The sequence below is a fragment of the Mytilus californianus genome, unplaced genomic scaffold, assembly GCF_021869535.1.
Source record: "Mytilus californianus isolate M0D057914Y unplaced genomic scaffold, xbMytCali1.0.p SCAF_7, whole genome shotgun sequence".
In the NCBI taxonomy this organism is placed as follows: domain Eukaryota; kingdom Metazoa; phylum Mollusca; class Bivalvia; order Mytilida; family Mytilidae; genus Mytilus; species Mytilus californianus.
Window position 1 is genome coordinate 83880746 of NW_026262723.1, and position 19648 is coordinate 83900393.

The 19648-nt window shown below is 32.4% G+C and overlaps 1 protein-coding gene across 1 annotated transcript; it reads right to left on the bottom strand.

Moving 5' to 3' along the window:
* Positions 1 to 354: 354 nt before the first annotated feature.
* On the bottom strand, positions 355 to 19467 carry LOC127709541 (polycystic kidney disease protein 1-like 2). Its single transcript, XM_052215145.1, has 12 exons — positions 19455 to 19467; positions 17238 to 17410; positions 15858 to 16085; positions 15071 to 15241; positions 14452 to 14612; positions 12753 to 13521; positions 12111 to 12243; positions 9598 to 9839; positions 8048 to 8222; positions 5433 to 6653; positions 4637 to 4719; positions 355 to 1280 (listed from the first exon to the last, which is right to left on the bottom strand). Exons 1-12 carry the CDS (start codon positions 19465 to 19467, stop codon positions 993 to 995), a joined length of 3657 nt encoding a protein of 1218 aa, XP_052071105.1. The 3' UTR covers positions 355 to 992.
* Between the last annotated feature and the right edge of the window lie 181 nt (positions 19468 to 19648).

A 19648-nucleotide genomic window follows, 5' to 3' on the forward strand; every position in this document is an offset into this window, starting at 1 on the left:
ATAGAAAACTAAAGACTGAGCAACACGAACCCCACCATAAAATGTTTACATACGTTACAAAATTGGCAACATGGCGTATCGAAGTAAACTGAAGAAAAAAAATCTTGCGGATCAATCACTTACAGTAGTTGTAGATATGCAACTCATATCAGAATTATTGAAATATGAAAAAGATGTCAAGGACAACGAACGGAAACTGCAGACCATCAGGTAATATATGGATTATCCAGCTCTTCTTTGCTGTATAAACATTGTATACGTCGCAACCGGATTAGCATTCCTTGGCAATTTGGATCCATTCCTATATGTTTATATTCTGCGATATTTGTCACAAACTAGACCGTGAAAAAACACTTCAATTCTAAAGATTTATTTAGTAAAGTTGCTATATACTGAACAACATTCATAAAGCATACAAGCACAAGAAAACGGCAAACAAAAATGCTTAATATTATGTAAAACTTTGAAGTAATACATGTCTCGCCAGGGACTTTTGTAAAAACAATTTTGAACGGACGAACCATTTACAAGGTAAAAATGTAACAATTAAGAACTACTGGCAACTCCTAAAAAATATATATATTAATTGAAATAGTGAGAGAACAAATGTCGACTATTGCTGAAAATACAGCTAGAAATTTTGCAAAAACTATTTGTGATGTGTAAAGTTCTTACCGTAGATTTATTCTAGGGTGTTAATTAAGTCCGGAATTATGTACGTTAAAAAAAGTATATTCCAATAAAAATGTATCGCATGCCTTTTTGGAGGATTTTGCAGTTTTCAGACAAATTATCATCACTGAACACGTGGTTCGTCATTTTATGAATAAACTTGTAATTGCATTTTCTCTTTTGATAGCAATTTTTTTTGACATACTAGTATTTAATCAATTTTGGAACTAGTAGTAATCAAGATATATAGATTAACTGTAATATACTGTTCTGTGATCTAAACAATAATAAGAAACATATAAACTTTGAAGTAGAATGTACTAAAAGTTAATTCCTATATCACGCGGTGTTGCTGTATTCTCCCGTAAAGATTCATCTGGTGTTAGTGAATCCCTGCTGCCGAAACCCATGTAATCATGACTAGGAGTATTTGGTATGCATTCCTTTTCAAAATCAGTTTCATCATAGCCAGAAACATAAGTCGCCCCATTACTGCCTTTATCTCGTGATGTCCTTCGGCTAGGATTATATGGCAAAAATATATTCTGTCTAGATAAAGCCATTGAACTCTTAAAACACTCGATTTTTGAAGACATGTTGTTTTTGCTCTGAAAAAAAAAGATAATGGTGATTCTAAAATTTTAAAGGATTTTATATTCTTGAAAAGCAAAACGTATTTAACCGATTTCAGTGTACACGATGCATTGATACACTAATGACTGCACTACACCTAAGATTACATGCATTTCAGACTATAATTACATATTTGTGCCACAAAATATATATCTGCTTTGTGCAAGGTAACGACACAGCAAGTCGGTTTTTATGTGCAAGTACAGTAAATAACCTTTCCAAGGAAGGTTTGTCGTCAATATTATCATGTCTCCAAACCGAGCCAATCGCTCTACATTAACCAGTTTTTACTTTAAACATCTCTTGCTTCATGAAGAATCAACAAATACAGACTTTTAAGTTTTATGTCTTTGACTCTACTAGGGACCAACTTCTAAAAATTAAGGTAAGAATAGGTAAAAGTATATGTGATTACTTTTTGAATCAGTTTTAATTTCTATCCATTCCCAAATTTATGTGATTAATATCCTTTATGCACTTAATATGAATAAAACGAGATATATATATATCTCAGCAATAGACAAATTCCATACTTGATAATAAATAAAAAAAAAAGACACGTGCCTATAAAATATGTTAAGCTCTTAATCCAATCGAGTCTCATTATAAATAAAGGCAACAGTAGTATACCGCTGTTCAATAGTCATAATTCGATTAAGCAAAAACAAATCCGGGTAGCAAACTTAAACCAAGGGAAACACATCAACTATAAGAGGAAAACAATGAAACAACAGAAACACTGAACTACAACAAAAGCAAACGCCATCATATATATAGAAGCGGACTATATAACAACTGTCATATTCCTGACTTGGTACAGGACATTTTAAGAAAACATGGTGGGTTGGACCTGGTTTTATGGCTAGCAAAACCTCCCGCTTATATGGCAATGTTAAAAACACCGCTACAGTACAAACAAACGCAAGAACACGCAGCACAGAGAAATACATAAATAAATAATATAATAGTACATTACAACATGTAAACCGCAAAATAACAACAGACACCTAGCTCCCATGAATTTACGACAGCACACCAGGACACCACAAACGTAATATAAACTGTTTCTCACATGAATGGATCAACGTCACAAAAAGTGACGTATTTTTTGTGCGGTTAAATTATCACAGGTAAATTTCTAAAACTAAAATAGATTTGTTTTATTTATAGACACGTAAAAGAATATTAAATTGGGATTGAGTTTGTAATGGTGTTATTTTATGTATTTTCTAACCATGACAAGAATATTGAAAAAAATGGAATTGTGTGTGTAATGGTGTTATTATTTGTATTTTCTAACCATGTCTAGAAAATAAAAATAAAATAACTGTAATATAAGGAAAGATCATATAAGACCAAACAGTAAACACACTTGAAAACAAACAACATAAAATAAAAACCCGGAAGACGAACCACGATTAACTCGACTATACTGACAAATAAGACATATGTGAAATGTACCAAAAATACAGAATTCAAACCACAAACGAAATAAACAGACAACAACTCAGCACAAAATGACCCACCGGACCCACACATATAAGAAAGTAACAACAAAATGCCCGAAAGCGGGATATATAGATACCGAACGACGTCGTTTTAAACATATCAAACAATAAACAGCGGCACCAAGAACACACTGTACGCATATTGTATGTTGTTATTGTAGCAAGAATCAAATTGAATATCGTAATCGACATTGAATAAGAAGTCAGTAAAATATAATTACACTTTAAAAAAAAATTGCTGGAGAATATCCTTATGTGTACAAAAATTGCCTTAAGGGCATACGATACAGTTTTGATCCCGTAATGAAATTTTGATGAAAATTTGCATTTATGCTATTTTTTACTTGCTTAAATCAAATATGCAATAAAAAATATACCATCATGTGCTACTTTTTGAGTAAATTGAGGTTGAAATTTTAGATATTTCCTGAAAATTCTGATTTGTGGACGTATTTTTCCTTTCGACAGAAATACATAACTTTTTTGTTTTAAAAGATAAACACAAGCTGTTTTTTGTTAAATTATTTGTAATTTGTTTTATATAAATGTTCTATAAATTTGTACATTTTATTTTTACAAATAACTCATATTTATCAAATGTTCATTAATGTAGAAAAAAAAAACGTCATTTTTTGCTGTATATTTATCAAATTTAAAATAATTGCACTATTGACTTTTTCATGAAAATTGGTACACATAATCTTCATACATAATCAAACCAAATGTCATTTTAAAAAAGAAGGGTCCATGAACTCGTTTTTAAGTTAAATCAGTTTGAATGATAAAAATCAGTCGAAAACTGCATCTTTTCCCGATAAGTCACAGTTTGACGTCGCAAAAATAACAATTTACGTTAGCAACGTCATTACTTCCCCTGTAACTGTATCGTATGCCTTTAATATGACGTTTATTCTTCTGTTTTGAATATTAATGAATAAGTTTTTTAGTTTTGAGTTGATGTCATGTGTTGTTGATAACCATCGTTTACATGTGATCACAGATTATTTTTTCTATATAGTTCCAGTACCTGTTCCTAACTCTTTCTGTACTTGCTTTTAAATTTATTTGGATTTTTCCGGATATTTCTTTCTGTGACTAATTTGTTTTTGATAGATCTAACCAGGTCTGCTTTAAAGGTGTTCCACAATGCATCAACTTTAATTGTTTCCTAATCTTTTTCCAGTGTTTAAAGCGTTTTTATATATTTATAAATCTTTATATTATCCTAGTTAGCTTTATCAAATTTGAGGATATTTGTCGGTACTTCCTGCAATCATTTCAATCATGTATCTATTTTAAGTTAACTATGTTATGATCTGTTTGACGTTGTAATTTTATTTGTAGTTGTGGATTATATTAGCTATCCATGCTTATAATGTTTTGTAAAGTAATTTGAAGTGATTTGTTATTAATTTAACTTATAATTATCGGCAATATAGTTTCACAAACAATATTATACTTTTATGTAATTCACCAAAAGGTGAAACAGGATTGGAAAGTGATGAGGGGGTGGACAGCTTTTGAGGGAGGTGGCAGGTGGGGGCGGCGGGAGGTGGGAGACAAAAAATAGGTGGGAGAGAAAAAAAGATTCTAAAAATGGGAGGTGGGAGATAGGGGGCGGGAGGTGGGAGAAGGGGTGGGGGGGGGGGGGGGGGGGGGTGGGGGGGGGGGGTGGGGCGGGAGTTGGGAAAATGGTACCCTCCTGTCCACCCCCTCAGTGATTGATGTAGTTCAATAATTAGCCCTGGCAAAAAATCCTTTCTTAAATTTCATGAATTTGTTTGACTATAACTTTATTTTTTCTTCATTTATTATTAAAGTACCTCTTCTTGAAGATTTAATGTTATCACATCTCTCATCAGTTTCAATACATTTGGAGTATCAACAGCGTTTTCATGAATGGATTCTGAAAACAAAACTATTAAACTAGATAAAAAAAAAAGAACAAACCAGATAAAATTTTCTTGTTTCTTTTAACCATTTTCACTCATTTAAGACTTTAGATGTACAAAAAATATCTGAAGGAAGGTGCGATAGTTTTGGCTGATCAGATTATTAATTAAAATGTAATACTTTTTATTTTCCATAGTTATATCTGTTTCACAAATGACGACGGATATGTTCCTATTGTTTTAACCACAATCCCGTCCGCTTTCCCCCGTATGTGACCGACTTATCACATAGTTTGTACTTACATGAGCAACACGAAGAGTGTAACATGTGGGGCAGGATCTTCTTACTCGTCCGGAGCACCTGAGATTATTCCCGTTTTTTGATGGGGTTAGTGTTGCTCAGTCATTAGTTTTCTATGTCGTGTTTTGTAGACTATTGTTTGTCGTTTAGTCGTGATTTTGTTTCGTAGCATAGTCATTTCGATTTTGATTTATAAGTTTTACTATCCATTCAGTATCCTCCGCCTTTCTTTAATAAGAAGTAAAATATAATAAACAATGATATATATGAAAACAAAATGCATTATTAGTCAGGTATTATAAAACAAAGTTAAATTTGAAAACAAAATGCGTTATTAGCCAGCAACCTCTGACTTTATTAGTCTCAAAATAATTAAACTAGTATCCATTCCTACTTCTTTATGAATTTTTAATGACATATTCGTACCTTCTTTCCTTTTATCCTTGTTGTCTGTACGTTTAATGTGGATTCCAACTAGACCAAACATATCTCGGATACTGTTCTTCATCACATTCAGTATTCCAATAGGTTCTGGTTGCTGTAGTTGTTCCTGTCGGACATGCGATATACTGTCGTTGAGAACTGCAGCAAATATCGTCAACAGAGTGAAGATAACAAAGAAGGCATACACAAAGAAGTAGACTTCCGCAAAAGTTGGAGCCGCCCTTATCATTGAGTGGAGACTATTCCGTCCAATAAGAGTATTTGTTAAACTTCCAAAAGTCACAAAAATATTTCTGTATTCATAAACAGCAGGACCAAATAACAAATACCCCAAAACAGCAAATGCTCCAAGACCAATAAAAACTATGACAGAAAACCGAAAAATTGCACCTCCGCCATGACGTAAAGTATCTGCAAGCGCCGTCATTCGTTTGTTGTATTCTAGCGCACTCATTACTCGTAATGTTGAAATAAAAACTAGACATCCCAGTATTATGCTGAAGACATATTCCCAGATAACAATATGTTGAAAATTGATAAATACATCTTTATTGTTGAAATATAGATTCAACGCCTTCTTTGTGTAAATGAACTTTCCAACCCATGCAGCTATTCCAGAGTATCCGAGAAAACAAATGAAGGCATCTATTACATTCCAGAACCCTTTCCAAAATGAACATTTTTGGTTTTTCATATTAGTTATAAGAAGTTTTGTTCGATAAAGTAATATAACAATAAACAAACAATAAAATAAAACAGAAAAAAGACCAGTTGCGTCAGTCAGAAAAGATGGTCTGAAACATTGTGTATCGACCCAGTTTGTCCCATGTCCTGTCTCTAAAAACTCTGCCAAAAATATTGAATAGCACAAAAGGTTTACGTTAGCATTGTAAAGTGTGAACTCTACAAAAACTGCTCTGGTCAGTCTATCGATCCAAAAATGTTCAACTAACTCATCAACAATGGCCAAAGTAGTAGCTTTCTCGTTGTGAAGATTCTGAATGTAACCACCCCCACTGTAGGTATTATAATGTCCAACAATTGAAATGCCCCAGATATCCTTAGCTTCTGTGTATGTCCAGGCACCTGTTGTCAGTGATTTTGGACAACCAACACAGTATTCAGATTTGTCTTCGTTGCTGGTATCAAATTTACCACCACAGAAATGTCCGGCTACTATGTTAACAGGAACGTCGCACTTTTCTGAAAATTAGGAAAAGGAAAAATGAAATCATTGTTATTTATTACAAACTATTTGATTTAAACCAGATGTTTGTTTGATATGTTCTATGCAGTTCTATTTAACCGTTAGATGTCACAGAAGACCTAACATGTCAGAATAGAATGATTCCTTAGTATTGACTCGTATGTATATATTATATATATATTTACATATAAGTGTTATTATTTATCAGCAAAAAGTTCAGATTTTACCAGAAAAAGGCAAGACAGAACAGCGAGACATATTGCTGTACAAAAGCAGTGATAATGTATCAATTTGATGACAGAAAAATAGACGCAATTAAGATTTTATTCCAAATCCATAACTACAAATTAAGATTTTATTCAAAATCCATAACTACAAAACATCTTCTGAAAGTGTTACTGCATCTGGACAATTTGAGATAATGGCACTTTTTCTGTTTTATCAAACCTAATTGCTCTTTTTAGAACAAGAGAAAAGATAAAATATCTATTTATTACTTCTATGTAAATCATATGTAATCGTCTCATATATTCGGAACCGACGCTCCTCAGATATGAGAACCTACATCTAATACGTTTTCTCTTGCTATATTATCCACAGTTTTGTATGTTCATTCTACACGAACCATTCAAATAAACACGCATTTTTATTTGATCTTGGTAAAATAACGAAGGCTAAAGTTTAGTTTCTTTCGTTTTGTGAATTTAGAACAATACTATAAGACAATAAACGATAGAAACTTTTTCTGAGTTAACTGAACGCATTTGATTTTTTTGTTACTATCTACTATTGCAGCATTTTGAACCAATGTCACTATAGAGTAAGCATGCACAAATCATTCGTAAAAAAGAGCAATGTAATAGAAAAAAAAAATATTCGACTAAAACTTTTGGAAAAATATCTTGATGACATTAATTTTATTATTTATTTAATAATAACTGTGTTCTCTTTTCTTCCGTTTTTTTTCACCAAAAAGTCATACCTGAAGATGTTTTTTTTATGTGCGCGAATGTATATGAATAAGATTGTGGAGAATATCTCAAGACAAAGTGAACCAAACACAATATAAACAATAACATTATGGTTATTCTTTGGTTCACATTTGATTTGAAACAATGTTGAATTGGAAATTTGTGTTCTCACTTTGCAATAATTTATAAAATTCATGGCTAGCGACTATTGATTAAAAATAATATTATGTCAACCGAATGAAACGTTTTGCAGGTAATTTCTAGGGGAAAAACTCCGTTCTGCTCGTAGCGTAGCATATAAATGATTCATAGCTTAAAATGACATTTTTCAAATTAATTAATTATACTTCAGACAAAACTTATCTATTGAAAGAAGATACGCTTAAGTAGGCCTTTGATATGAAATAAATTTTACATACCCCTTTTCACTCTCACTTGGCGCATTCTAACAAGACCAATTTTAGCACTTGTGAAGTCATCCATTAGAAATTTATCTCGAACACTGATGGACTGTCCATTATAATTTGCTGTTGGAAAGAGCACTGGGACAAAAACTTCTCTAGTCCATGACAAAAACTGTTTGGCTGAAGTTACCTACGAAGAAAGAATTGGACATTTAATAGGCAGCTGCTCTTGTACTTTGTGTCTTTTTTTATTTTTAGGGATGTATAAATACCCTGCCACCTCTGGTCTGTGTTTTTGGTAGATGTTTCTGCTATGTATCGATCTAATGAGTTAGCCCTTTTCAACTGATTTTAATAGTTTGTTCTTATGTTGTACTGTTACACCACTGTGCAGGTTAGGGGAGGATTGGCGCCTTCAAAAATTTGTTACACCGCTACGTTCTATATGTGCCTGACCCAAATCAGGAGCCTGTAGTTCAGTGATTGCCGTTGGTTCATGTCTGTCATATTTGTTTTTTTTCGGAAATTGTTTTGTTATAAATTAGGCCGCTAGTTTTCTCAATTAGATTGAATCATATTTGTCATGTCGGGACCTTTTAAAGCCGACTATACGGTATGTTTTTTTTGTCATTGTTAAAGGCCGTACGGTTGCCTATAATTGCTTACATCCACTTCATTTTAACTTTGCTGGACGTTTGTCTCATTGGCAATTATACCACATCTCCTTATTTTATATAAAGTCTTATCTTAATAGATATGTATTATAATCATAAATAACAGATATGCATTACACTTTTTAATTGTAATGCACCCTAATTCTTAAAGGCATGCATTATAATCCTAGTAGACATAAATTATAATCCTAGTAGACATAAACTCTAACCCTGATAGACATACACTCTAATCGTAATAGAAATAAACGTAAATGCTAATAATACAAAACCTCGTAATAGACATGAATTCTAATCCTAATCGACATGCACTCCAATGCTAAAAGACATGCACGCTTACTAATATACATGGACTCTTACTAATAGACATGCACTCTTTTCCTAGTAGACAAAAACTTGTAACAGACATAAATTCATGCAGACATGCACTCTTATTCTTATAGGCATGCACTCTTATGATAATATACATGCAGTATAATTCCAATAGACATGCACCCTAATCCCAGTAAACCTGAACTTTATCGTCAAGTGCGACTAATTATCGGATTTAACTTGTCTGGAGAAACGAGACTGGTGACACTGGCAGATCGGTTTTGCTTAACTTTCCGGAGCACGTGAGTTCATGTTATATTTAAATGTGGTTTAAGGTGCTCAACTTTTAGGTTTCTGCTTAGTATTGTAGACTAGTATATGTCTTTTTCTTTTGGCCATGGTGTTGCATGTCTGTTTTTTTTTCATTTATAGTTTTTGATTCATGTTATACTTCAGTTTTGTTTCCAGTATGTTTCTGAATCTCTTTCTAACTTATAACTAACCGATAAACTGCGCTATAAATTTGATAAATGTATACAAAACTTCGTACTGTGGTGATATGAGGGTGTCAAATCAACTTGCCTTTGAGAAACCACATTTTGTATTCGTGGATGTATACAGTTGATTTGAGATGTGTGTCTTTACATTAAATGATCGTTGGTCTCTGTTTACATAACTTATACTGAACAATATAGCGGCAAATAATATATGAATGACAAATTTCATGAAAGCGTCTTTGGCTGTTTTTTCCTTTTTTAGTTGCTGCTTTCTTTCTTCCATTTTTTGCTCAGAATCAGTGTTCGATAAAATTTCCATTTTGAAATCTAAAATAAAATAAATATCATTTTAAATGACAGTTAGTAGAAACATTATCTTTGTGAACACAAGAAATTACTTAAATGAGTAACCATTAATTGTTTTGTTACAAACTAAAACCAAATAGCTGTGTGATTCCTGGAGGAGCAAGCTAACATATCAAAAACTCTACCTGATAGTCAATGGGAAAAATCTATGGCATCTTACTTTTAAACGTTTGCGTCGTCTTTTTACTCATAAAAATCGCTTTCGAAACTCAACTGAAAAAATAGTTGGAAGGCAATTCACATACCCAACCTAACTCGGCTGATAGAACAGAAAGTGGCATTTTGTGGATCATACTGTTTTAAAGAAAAAATAAACATTTCCCTTTATATTTAAAAAAGCGTCATTTGAGGGCATCTATTTAATTTAGGAGCTACCTAGATACTTTGTATTTAATAATCGAAATCAAAGTAATGTATTGTTAATTTTCTTTTCATTTCAATTGAATTGAGGACAAATTTACTTTAAAATTCATTTTCAGGAAAAAATTTACACTATGAAAACGCAATTTCAGCAACAAATAATTATATTGAATTGACTATGATGGTTTTAAATGGAAAAATCTCAAGGTAAATAGAGAAGACCCAATGCAGTTTTTAAAAAATAAAACAATCATTCCAGGTGATGATGAAAACTTATACCTAGTCGAACTGAAATTGATAACTTTGACGTGATTAAAAAAAAACCTATTGTTTGGCGTAATTAAAATAGTTGATTATAAAATGGTGTTTGTTTCGTTTGTGTGTTTCATTTTTGGTAAATCCATTCCATCATAGATAAATAGGCAGCAGTGTTTTACAATCCAACAAACTTAGTCCAATTTCAGATGGCAGAGGGTCCATACTGGAAAGTTGTTGTAATTCAATACACGAGACTGGATACATGAACGTTCACATACTTTATTTTTCCATCCAACATATATACAATCACAGTTCATAAAGCATATTTACAAAACAGTAATCATGGCAACATACATTAACCCGCCGCTGCTCGTAGATCGAGAGCGGGGCGGACCGGTGTGTCACATAGTTCTAATATTTCCAAGTAACGCTAAAACGGCTTATAAATGTCTTTTATGAAATTATTTGAAAAATAGTTCAAAATCTTGTTTCCCTAACAAAATGCACTTCTTCCGTAATGAAAATATTGAAACTTAATTACTCATAAGAAATAATGACTTTTGATACCAAACACGACATAAAAAAAGGAAAATGCTAAAATTCACAATTTCACGCATTTTTACAACATGACAACTTAATAGTTAAGTTATTGATGAGACCGGAAGTCCTTCACTAGCTTGGACTAATGATGATGCGAAATTTAACCATACTGGTTGAACAGCATCAAGAAATAATATGATCATTTTACAAGGCTCCCTTCATTCTTAATAAAAATGTGAAACCATTTTTTACTAAAATTGTGTTGATTTTAAGGGGTCCAGAATAAAATGCGTATCGAAGTAATTGCTTTTAAATGACATTTTTTTTTATCAATTCTCATCATTATTGACTACTATCTTAAAAACTATTATAGATGGAGAGAAACATTAAAATGACTAATTTTACCCATAGATTCTTGAGGACAGGACCATTATTTCAGCCCCCCCTTTTTTTTTTACAAAATCCGTTATTTATTTTTTTCTTTCAATTTTAATTGTTTTCGTGTTTTTCTGTATTATACTTACATAAGTTTACTAGAAACAACATTTGTTTACGATTTAATATCAGTTGCTAGTTTACTGTCCACAGCGGTCACTGATGGTATAATTAGACAGATTCTCGATTTCAGAGGACAATGTCAAAACGTTGCTTATATCATCATAATATATTTGACATAGCAATTGCAAGGTCATTACCTAGTGATTTACTATACAGAGTTTTTGTTGTTGTTGTGGTAACCAGTTAAATGCTAAATTTTGGTTTGGTTTGGCTAGCCACAAAACCAGGTTCAACCCACCATTTTTTTCTTAAAATGTCCTGTACCAAGTAAAAAAAATGGCAGTTGTTATCTTATAGTTCGTTTCTGTGTGTGTTGCATTGTCGTTTGTTTTTTTGTTCACTTCAGTGTTTCTGTTGTTTCGTTGTTTTTCTCTTATAGTTGATGTGTTTCCCTCGGTTTTAGTTTGTAACCCGGATTTGTTTTCTCTCAATCGATTTATGACTTTCGAACAGCGGTATACTACTGTTGCCTTTATTTAAATGCATTTAGATTCAAGAAAAACTAAAACGACCGACCTTTCAGTGTTTCTGTTCTTAGGCCAGCATTGTCGTGTGAGTACTGTCTAACCGATTCAATGTCTACATGGAGTTCCTGGTCATCTTTCTGATTCCTCAGTATAAGTGCCAATAGAAAAGCCAACAAAAACACCTTAAATACAATAAATGACAAAACACATTGTGGCCATGACATTTCTGCAAATGATATGGTAAATCATAACAAGAAAAACATTTTAAAAGCAGAATAAGAATCAAATTCGTTATAATTTAAACAGGAATCATTTTTAACATTTATAAAATACAGTCAATGCCCATACAACAACATAATTTTGTAAAAAAACATATTTATAGGTTTACTATGGAGTTCAATTTGCATTGTTTGCACATTTTTAAAAACAAATAACAATCTTTACATTTGGTGTTATCTTCTTTATAGTATAAAGCATTTCAGTATAAAAAGAAAAAACTCTAACGTTGTCTTAGACTGTACATTCCAATTTCACAACACGACAAGGTTCGCACTTCTGCTTGTTTCTAAACATTTATAAGTTAATTATTATATTTTAAGATTTAATGTACGACTATTCCCTTTATGATCATAGGATGTCTAAAGTCTGAGATATCTGTGACAAGGAAAAATACACAGTTTTAGAAACAAACCTTAACTGGATCGACGATTAAGATCGATTCTACAAACGATAAAATGAAAGTTGTCAACCATTCCTCGGACTTCGATTTACCCCATTCCATGCTGTACAGAATCAAAAAGAATGATGATGCCGCACAAACAATAAATAGTAATAACCATGCAATATTTCTCATCCATGGTGGAAATTTAGCCTGTTGATGACAGACAATACCACCCTTTCCTCCCTCATTGGTACGTCGACGTAACTTTTGTATCGTTTTCAGTTTATCGACATACGATATATGAGACTGATTTTTCTCCTGATTGATGGCCGCCAGCTTTGGATTGCTTGTTATAATAGTTGGTTCTTTCTTTAATTGTCGTTGATGTCGTCGCGTATTTCGGAATAAATATGTGAACAAGAATATAGGAGGTACAGTTATCACAGCACCTATTATAGATATATATAAAGTTTTAAAAGAAAATGACAAACTTCCAAGCCTTACAGTATCGGCCATCACCACTGTCTCTGCTTCCGTTTGAAAGAACATAGCATTTGATATCATAGCAAGTAACAACAATGCCAACAGACAAGACAGACGCTGAGCACGACTAAACGCACTGTAAGGAGGTCTCAGTACCAAAGATAACCAAAGATGGTTTTCCGTTACATTAATTCTTGTTGTATGAGAAAAAGCCGATTCAAATCCCGAATTAATATCATTTAAAACAGGAATGATCCGTTCAACCATTCCATCATCAATATCAGTTGCAAACCATCGATCACACTGAAATATATATCTGAAATCCAAAAGAGTAAATTGATTCAAATCTAGTTTAATGTAAGTTACTTTCGGATATCTATTAACTGATTTCAAAAATATTTTCTGGAGAAACAAATGTATTTTTTTTCTGTAAATCAAATCACAATAAAGTAAAAGATGCATTCAAATGCAATGAGTAAACGTTTATACAGAGACATCCTTTAAAATATAGAACAACAATGGAGGATTATATGATTTTTAGCAAAAAATCGGCATGCAAATACGGATATTGTTTAATTTATAATTGCTGTAAAAAACTAGATAAGTCTTTTGACATTAAGAAAGTATTCGCCTCATGCAAAGCTCTGATTCCTTGTTCGGGTTTAGCAATACCTTTGGCCTTTTTCTGTAATATCAGTTTTCAAAGATTGTATAAGGTTTTGGATTCTAAGATAAGTTCGGCTTCGAACATCACTAGAGAGACGTTATTTGTCGAAATGCGCATATGATATGAACTGTTTGTCATCGAGGTTATCACCAGCCCAGTAGGTCAAAACTTTGGTACTGGCATGAAAATACGGATATAGTTTTATTGAAATTTGCAGTTTTTAAAGTTAATTAATCATTTGAAATAAGAAATATATGTCCCTCATGAATATCTTTGATTTCTTGTCCGGTTGTGGCAATATGTTTGACCCTATTCGGTAGTATCAGCTTTTTAAAATAGGTACTAGTATTAGGTTTTTTATATTAAATTATTTATGCATAACTTAAGAGACATTATTTGTCGCAATGTGCGTATGGTGCAGTAAGATTTGTACTGTTTATTGATATTGATTTTAATTATTATCTTAACTGGATTTCAAAATCCAATTTTTGAAAATAAGACAACAAAGAAATCGTATTAGTTCTTACAGTTGTAAAAATAAAAACATAATGAGAAACTGCATGGAATAACAGTTCTTACTTGTCATTAGTATGTAGGTCTGTAATGACTACTCTGTGTAAGTACCAGGACTGAAGTTTCCCCTCACCACTATTATCATGCCATATACGTAGATATACAAGATCTCCCAGAGGGTCGGGTGTCGCAAGAATGAAATTGTTTGTGCTGTTTGTTATGAGTATCTGTACAAAATATAAAATTAGCATGCACTAAAAAGTGATTGTTCTGAAGATTCTAAATCTGCGTTTTAACTGAACACTATTAATTTTGTTTTTTATGTAATTAACAGCGAGATCGTTTCATTTTTACGTAATTATAGACCTGTAAATCTTAACAGACAGATAAGACTTATAGTTAGTAAATGTTTTTAGTATTAAAGGAAAACTGATAGTTCCTTTTTTTTTTTGTGATTCAAACACCATCACAATTTGTATTCTGAAAGTTAGTTATTTTAATAAACAAACATGAAAGATGAACTGTTTTATTATATATTTGAATACTTATATATGCCCCAAAAAATTGAGATTATGAATTTTGAATTAATTTGAATTTAAAAACACAATCGTAGCGCAGCAAGCAGTAAAAGTGACTCCGTTTTTTAATCCAATTCTTAAATGGTTTATAATTATAATAATATTACCTTAGTAATACCGTCACTAAGAGACCTAACCCCAGTATCCGCATCTGTACCACCTAGTATAAAACTGACATTTGATGAGGTAGCTGACCCTGCTCGCAGCCCTGTTTGTACAGATATCATATAGAAGTGGGTATCAAAGAAGTCGTTGTCCAATAAAAATGTAGGTAAACACTAAAAGTAAGAAAAATAGGTCGTATATCAAGTCAGAATCAATAGGTCGGCATATGAAAAAATAATGAAGTTTGAAGTATCCAGAAGACAGAAAATATTGCTGCATTTATTTCAAACGCGACAGTAATTAAGAAGGAAATACAATGAATAACATATACTCACAATTTTTCTATAAAGAAAAAGAATGTTGTGAAGATCTGTCTTAATTGCTTGTTTCAATTTTTCTTTTTTTGAAGTTATTTTTAAGAAATATAAATACTTCCATAATTTGCTTTCGAAACACATCGTAACAAAAAAATCCTTTTTAAAAATAATTCGACGAAATATAGGGAATAAGCTGTTAATGCGTTATTCCAAAGTGTTGAGAAAAGAGCATCAAAACACACTTATTCACTTTAATAGGCTACTACTTTTGTTTTTGACTCTTCAAAATCTATTCGGGTTTAAGGCTAAGAAAAAAAAAACAAAAAAAAAAAAACCGAACAATCTTAAGCTCTCGTATATATGTATGCATTTCAAAGCCTATTTAATTCCCAAAAACAAGAAACAAAAAAAAATATTTTAAGATAGACTTGTCAACAAATATTTAAAGTCCCTTTTCTTCCCTGTCACTTACCTGACCGGTATCACGATTATCAAGTCTCCTAAGGATACAGAACATAATAAAATACAACACAATGACGGCGATCAGAGTACCATATACTGCAGCATTCATTATATCAAATTTAGACCACACTGTATGAAAATCTATCATATTTGGAATTGCAAAGGTTGAGGCAAACAGCGTTCCAGCCCCAGGTGAACACCGGCACACCGTTTCATTTAAAGATGAAAAGGGCAACACCTGAAACAAGACGTTTAGATATATTTTCTTTGAAAAATATGATTTAAAATAAAGATAATAAAAGCAATGTATGAAAGAAACTTTGAAACTTGAGGTAATTATAAAGAAACCAAGGTTCTAACGCTTTCAGGAAATGTGACAATAGATGAATTTTTCTTTACTTTTTAGGTCCCTTTTGATCATTTAGCTCATAACGTTTCTATGTATTAATTGTTATGAGATTGTAAATATTATAATTATTTACCTTGACTTTATTTGTTTTGTGTGGCCTGATAAGATATTTACATTATTGGTTATGGCTGTTTACAAAATAATGTTTATAATTGTGCAGTTTAGAAATCTCTGGAACAATCGTAGATACTGATGTAATGATTAGAACTTTCTATTTATTTGACTTGCATAATAATTCCAGAATGATCATAATATACGATAACAAATAAACTTCTACAATGTTTTAGAAGTTTCTCTTCTACAGTTTTTTGGAAGTTTCCCTTCTACAATGTACTAGAAGTTTCCGTGGTAACTATATACAGACACCAAAATTAGACTGAGACAGAAATGTACAAGTATTCTCAAATGATCTCTGGGGTTGTGTATTGGTAAATTCTACAACATCACACTAGTGCATGAACTTATTGGACATGATATTCCTTTTGGATTCCGCAACAGTTAAGAGAAGAATTCTGGATAAAGAAAAGATCAGGATCGGACAATCAGATATTTTAACAGTTAAGTTGACATTTCCATTTGTACAATATTTCTTGTAAAATTGTATAATAAATCTTGTTGATTTGTCTTATGTTGTCTACAATTTTAAGGTGATTTCTGGCCGTAACATAATACATCCCTAGCTTTCAAGTATTTAGGTTTGAGCGTCTGGTGAAGGGAAATCCAGAAAATCGCCACGGACGCACAAAATTTTTAAACTGCTATTTCCATTTTCGAAAAAAGGTAGGTTATATGGTTCTATAAGTTGTTTCTACCTCAATTATTGTAAATAAGTAATATATAGAAGATTTGTTTGTAAGTTAAGTAGGTTTGAACAATAGACTTCTGGACGAATAGTAAAAAAGGCATCTTGAAAGAAGAACAGTATAATATGATAATACGGTAAATTTTATGTAACTACATGTAGTAAAAAATACTGCATACAGAGCATCCACTTGGATCCCAGGATTCTGTTTGCTCGTCATAAACTCTACATCCGGTTGTTACTATAACAACACTGATGTTGGCCGTGGTATGGTCAGGTGGAGTATCAGTGATATTGTCTGTACTACGTCGTTTTCTTGACAATAGTGTCACATTTTGAGACTGTTCATCCTCTGGAGAGAAAAAGTAAATTCTATCTAGTCAATATAAACCTTATTGTAAAAAGGAAACGATACTGGTGTATCACAGTTAATTTGAAAAAAGAAGAAAACAAAAAAAATGTGAAATATTAATAAAAATTGTCAGTGTACTCCAAAATGCATATTCAATAGATATAATGTATGTTCACACAATTTTGGCTGACGGATCCTAATTGTCACGTAAACAAATTATGTCTGTTTTGGTTGCTCGCACAATTTTGTCAATATAACGGAACTATACACAACTGTCATACAAGTGGAAGATTTAGCTAGCTACAAAACCAGGTTTAACCCACCATTTTCTTCGGAAAATGCCTGTAAGTCAGAAATATGACGTTCGTTTTCCATTCGTTCCATTGGTTGATCCATTCAATTATTTTGTTTTGTCCGGTTTTATGGTTCACCTTTTTTGAATTTACATTGAAGATCGGTATGTTTGTTCATTCTTTTTTTACAGATTTAATCGATTTCCAATGACAACCTTGTTTACTTTATCGAAAAAATATATTTGGAGTATTACTGATTAATGGCTTTTAGCAGAAAACATTAGTGCAGTGTCGAATTCCATACGCGTCTTCCCTTCAGATATAAAGTACATGTTTTTTCTTCCAAATACTAATAATAACATAGATGAAACATTATAAATTAAAAAAAAAGCCTCATCTGTTACTTCATACATGTATGACATCCGTTTTGGTGTATTTATGTAAACCTTTTCATCTTTCAGGACGTGAATTTCAGTTTTCTTTGTTTGTCTAAAAATGAACTAGAAATAGATCTGATTTTTTTTTTAAATCACATGGATGTAGTTGTAGTGAACCTGCAAATCTTGAAATGTTCGTGAAAGATGTCAAAATGATGGCAGAACAGATATAAGGAATAAGAACATGCGGTTTAATTGTCAATGAGACAAATCTCCACCGAAGACCAAATGACGAACAAGTTGGCAACTATATATAGGGCACCGTATGACTCTCAACAAAGAGCAAAAACCTATACCGCATAGCAAGGTATAAAAGGCCCGAAATAACAAATGCAAAACAATTCAAACGAGAAAACTAACGACCTGATTTATGTACAAAACAATAAACGAAAACCAATTAAAGCATACAGCAACAAACAACAATCACTGAATTAAAGGCTCTTGACTAGGGGCAGGCACATACAGAATGTGGAGGGGTAAACCTTCCCTAACCTGGGATGGCGGAGTGACAGCACAACATAAGAATAAATAGTTCCGTTTTATATTTTTTTTTCTTTGACCGATTAGCTTATATGTATCATATTAACCTGTAATTGGTTTCAAGGCTATGTATACATCTCCACTCTGTAGCTTACCACTAGGTATGAATACTTTGAATCCATCAGACGCCCAATCGATAGCTTTAACCACGGATGAAAAATCAAATTCAGTTTCTGATGGGATGACTTCGGAACGAGCATACAATGTAAATAGTTCATCAACTTCTATATTGTCAAAATTTACACCCCCAGGTTTTATATAAGTGATGAATGCATCATTAGGATCAGCCATTTGACAGCGGAAATACATCATGTACGATGATCCACCTTCAACAATTAATGGCTCATATTCCTTGTAGTGAGATATTCCTTCATTACTGATCGTTATAGAGAGCGGAAAATCGATCGGCTTTTCTTCCTCATCTAAAACCTCAATCTTCATTATTTGACCGTTTACTCCCGTTGCACCATTTGCATGCAAGAAAGGAGATTTCTTAAATACAGCAACCTGAAAAAAGTGAAAGACATTGAAAAAAAGGGAAGAGAAAATGTACATCATTGAGGTTTATCTTTTTTCTCTTTTTTTGATTATGCAATGCTAGTAAAAGAACAGGTAAACAAAAAAGACAGAGAACAACAAATGAACTTAGTTTCAAGCTATCCTTAAAAGTATAAATATTCATTTATAGTTTTGGGGAAGCACTGGCCATTTACTGTCATGTTCAGACTTGGTATGGCATATTCAAATGAGACATGGTTTTCAAACGCGACAAACCTGTAACTTGCATGTTACTCTTTGTACAATTATGTTTAATTTGGTCGTATGACTTTTGACGTGGCTCGGTATTTGTGCATTCCGTTTTCGGGTTTTTGGCTTTAGGCCTCCCTGATCCCAATGGTTCCTGGGGTGCAATTCGGAAGCAGGAGGTTTTTGTCGGGTTGATTTCATTTTGTATATCCTTGCATTTA

Bases quoted from the DNA above. Each gene is read 5' to 3' on its own strand.
- LOC127709541 (XM_052215145.1), bottom strand. The intron at 14,613-15,070 runs GTAATATTATTA...TATTTTGTACAG, and splicing joins TTAGTGACGGTATTACTAAG to ATACTCATAACAAACAGCAC. The intron at 4,720-5,432 runs GTACGAATATGT...TTTTGTTTTCAG, and splicing joins CAAGGATAAAAGGAAAGAAG to AATCCATTCATGAAAACGCT.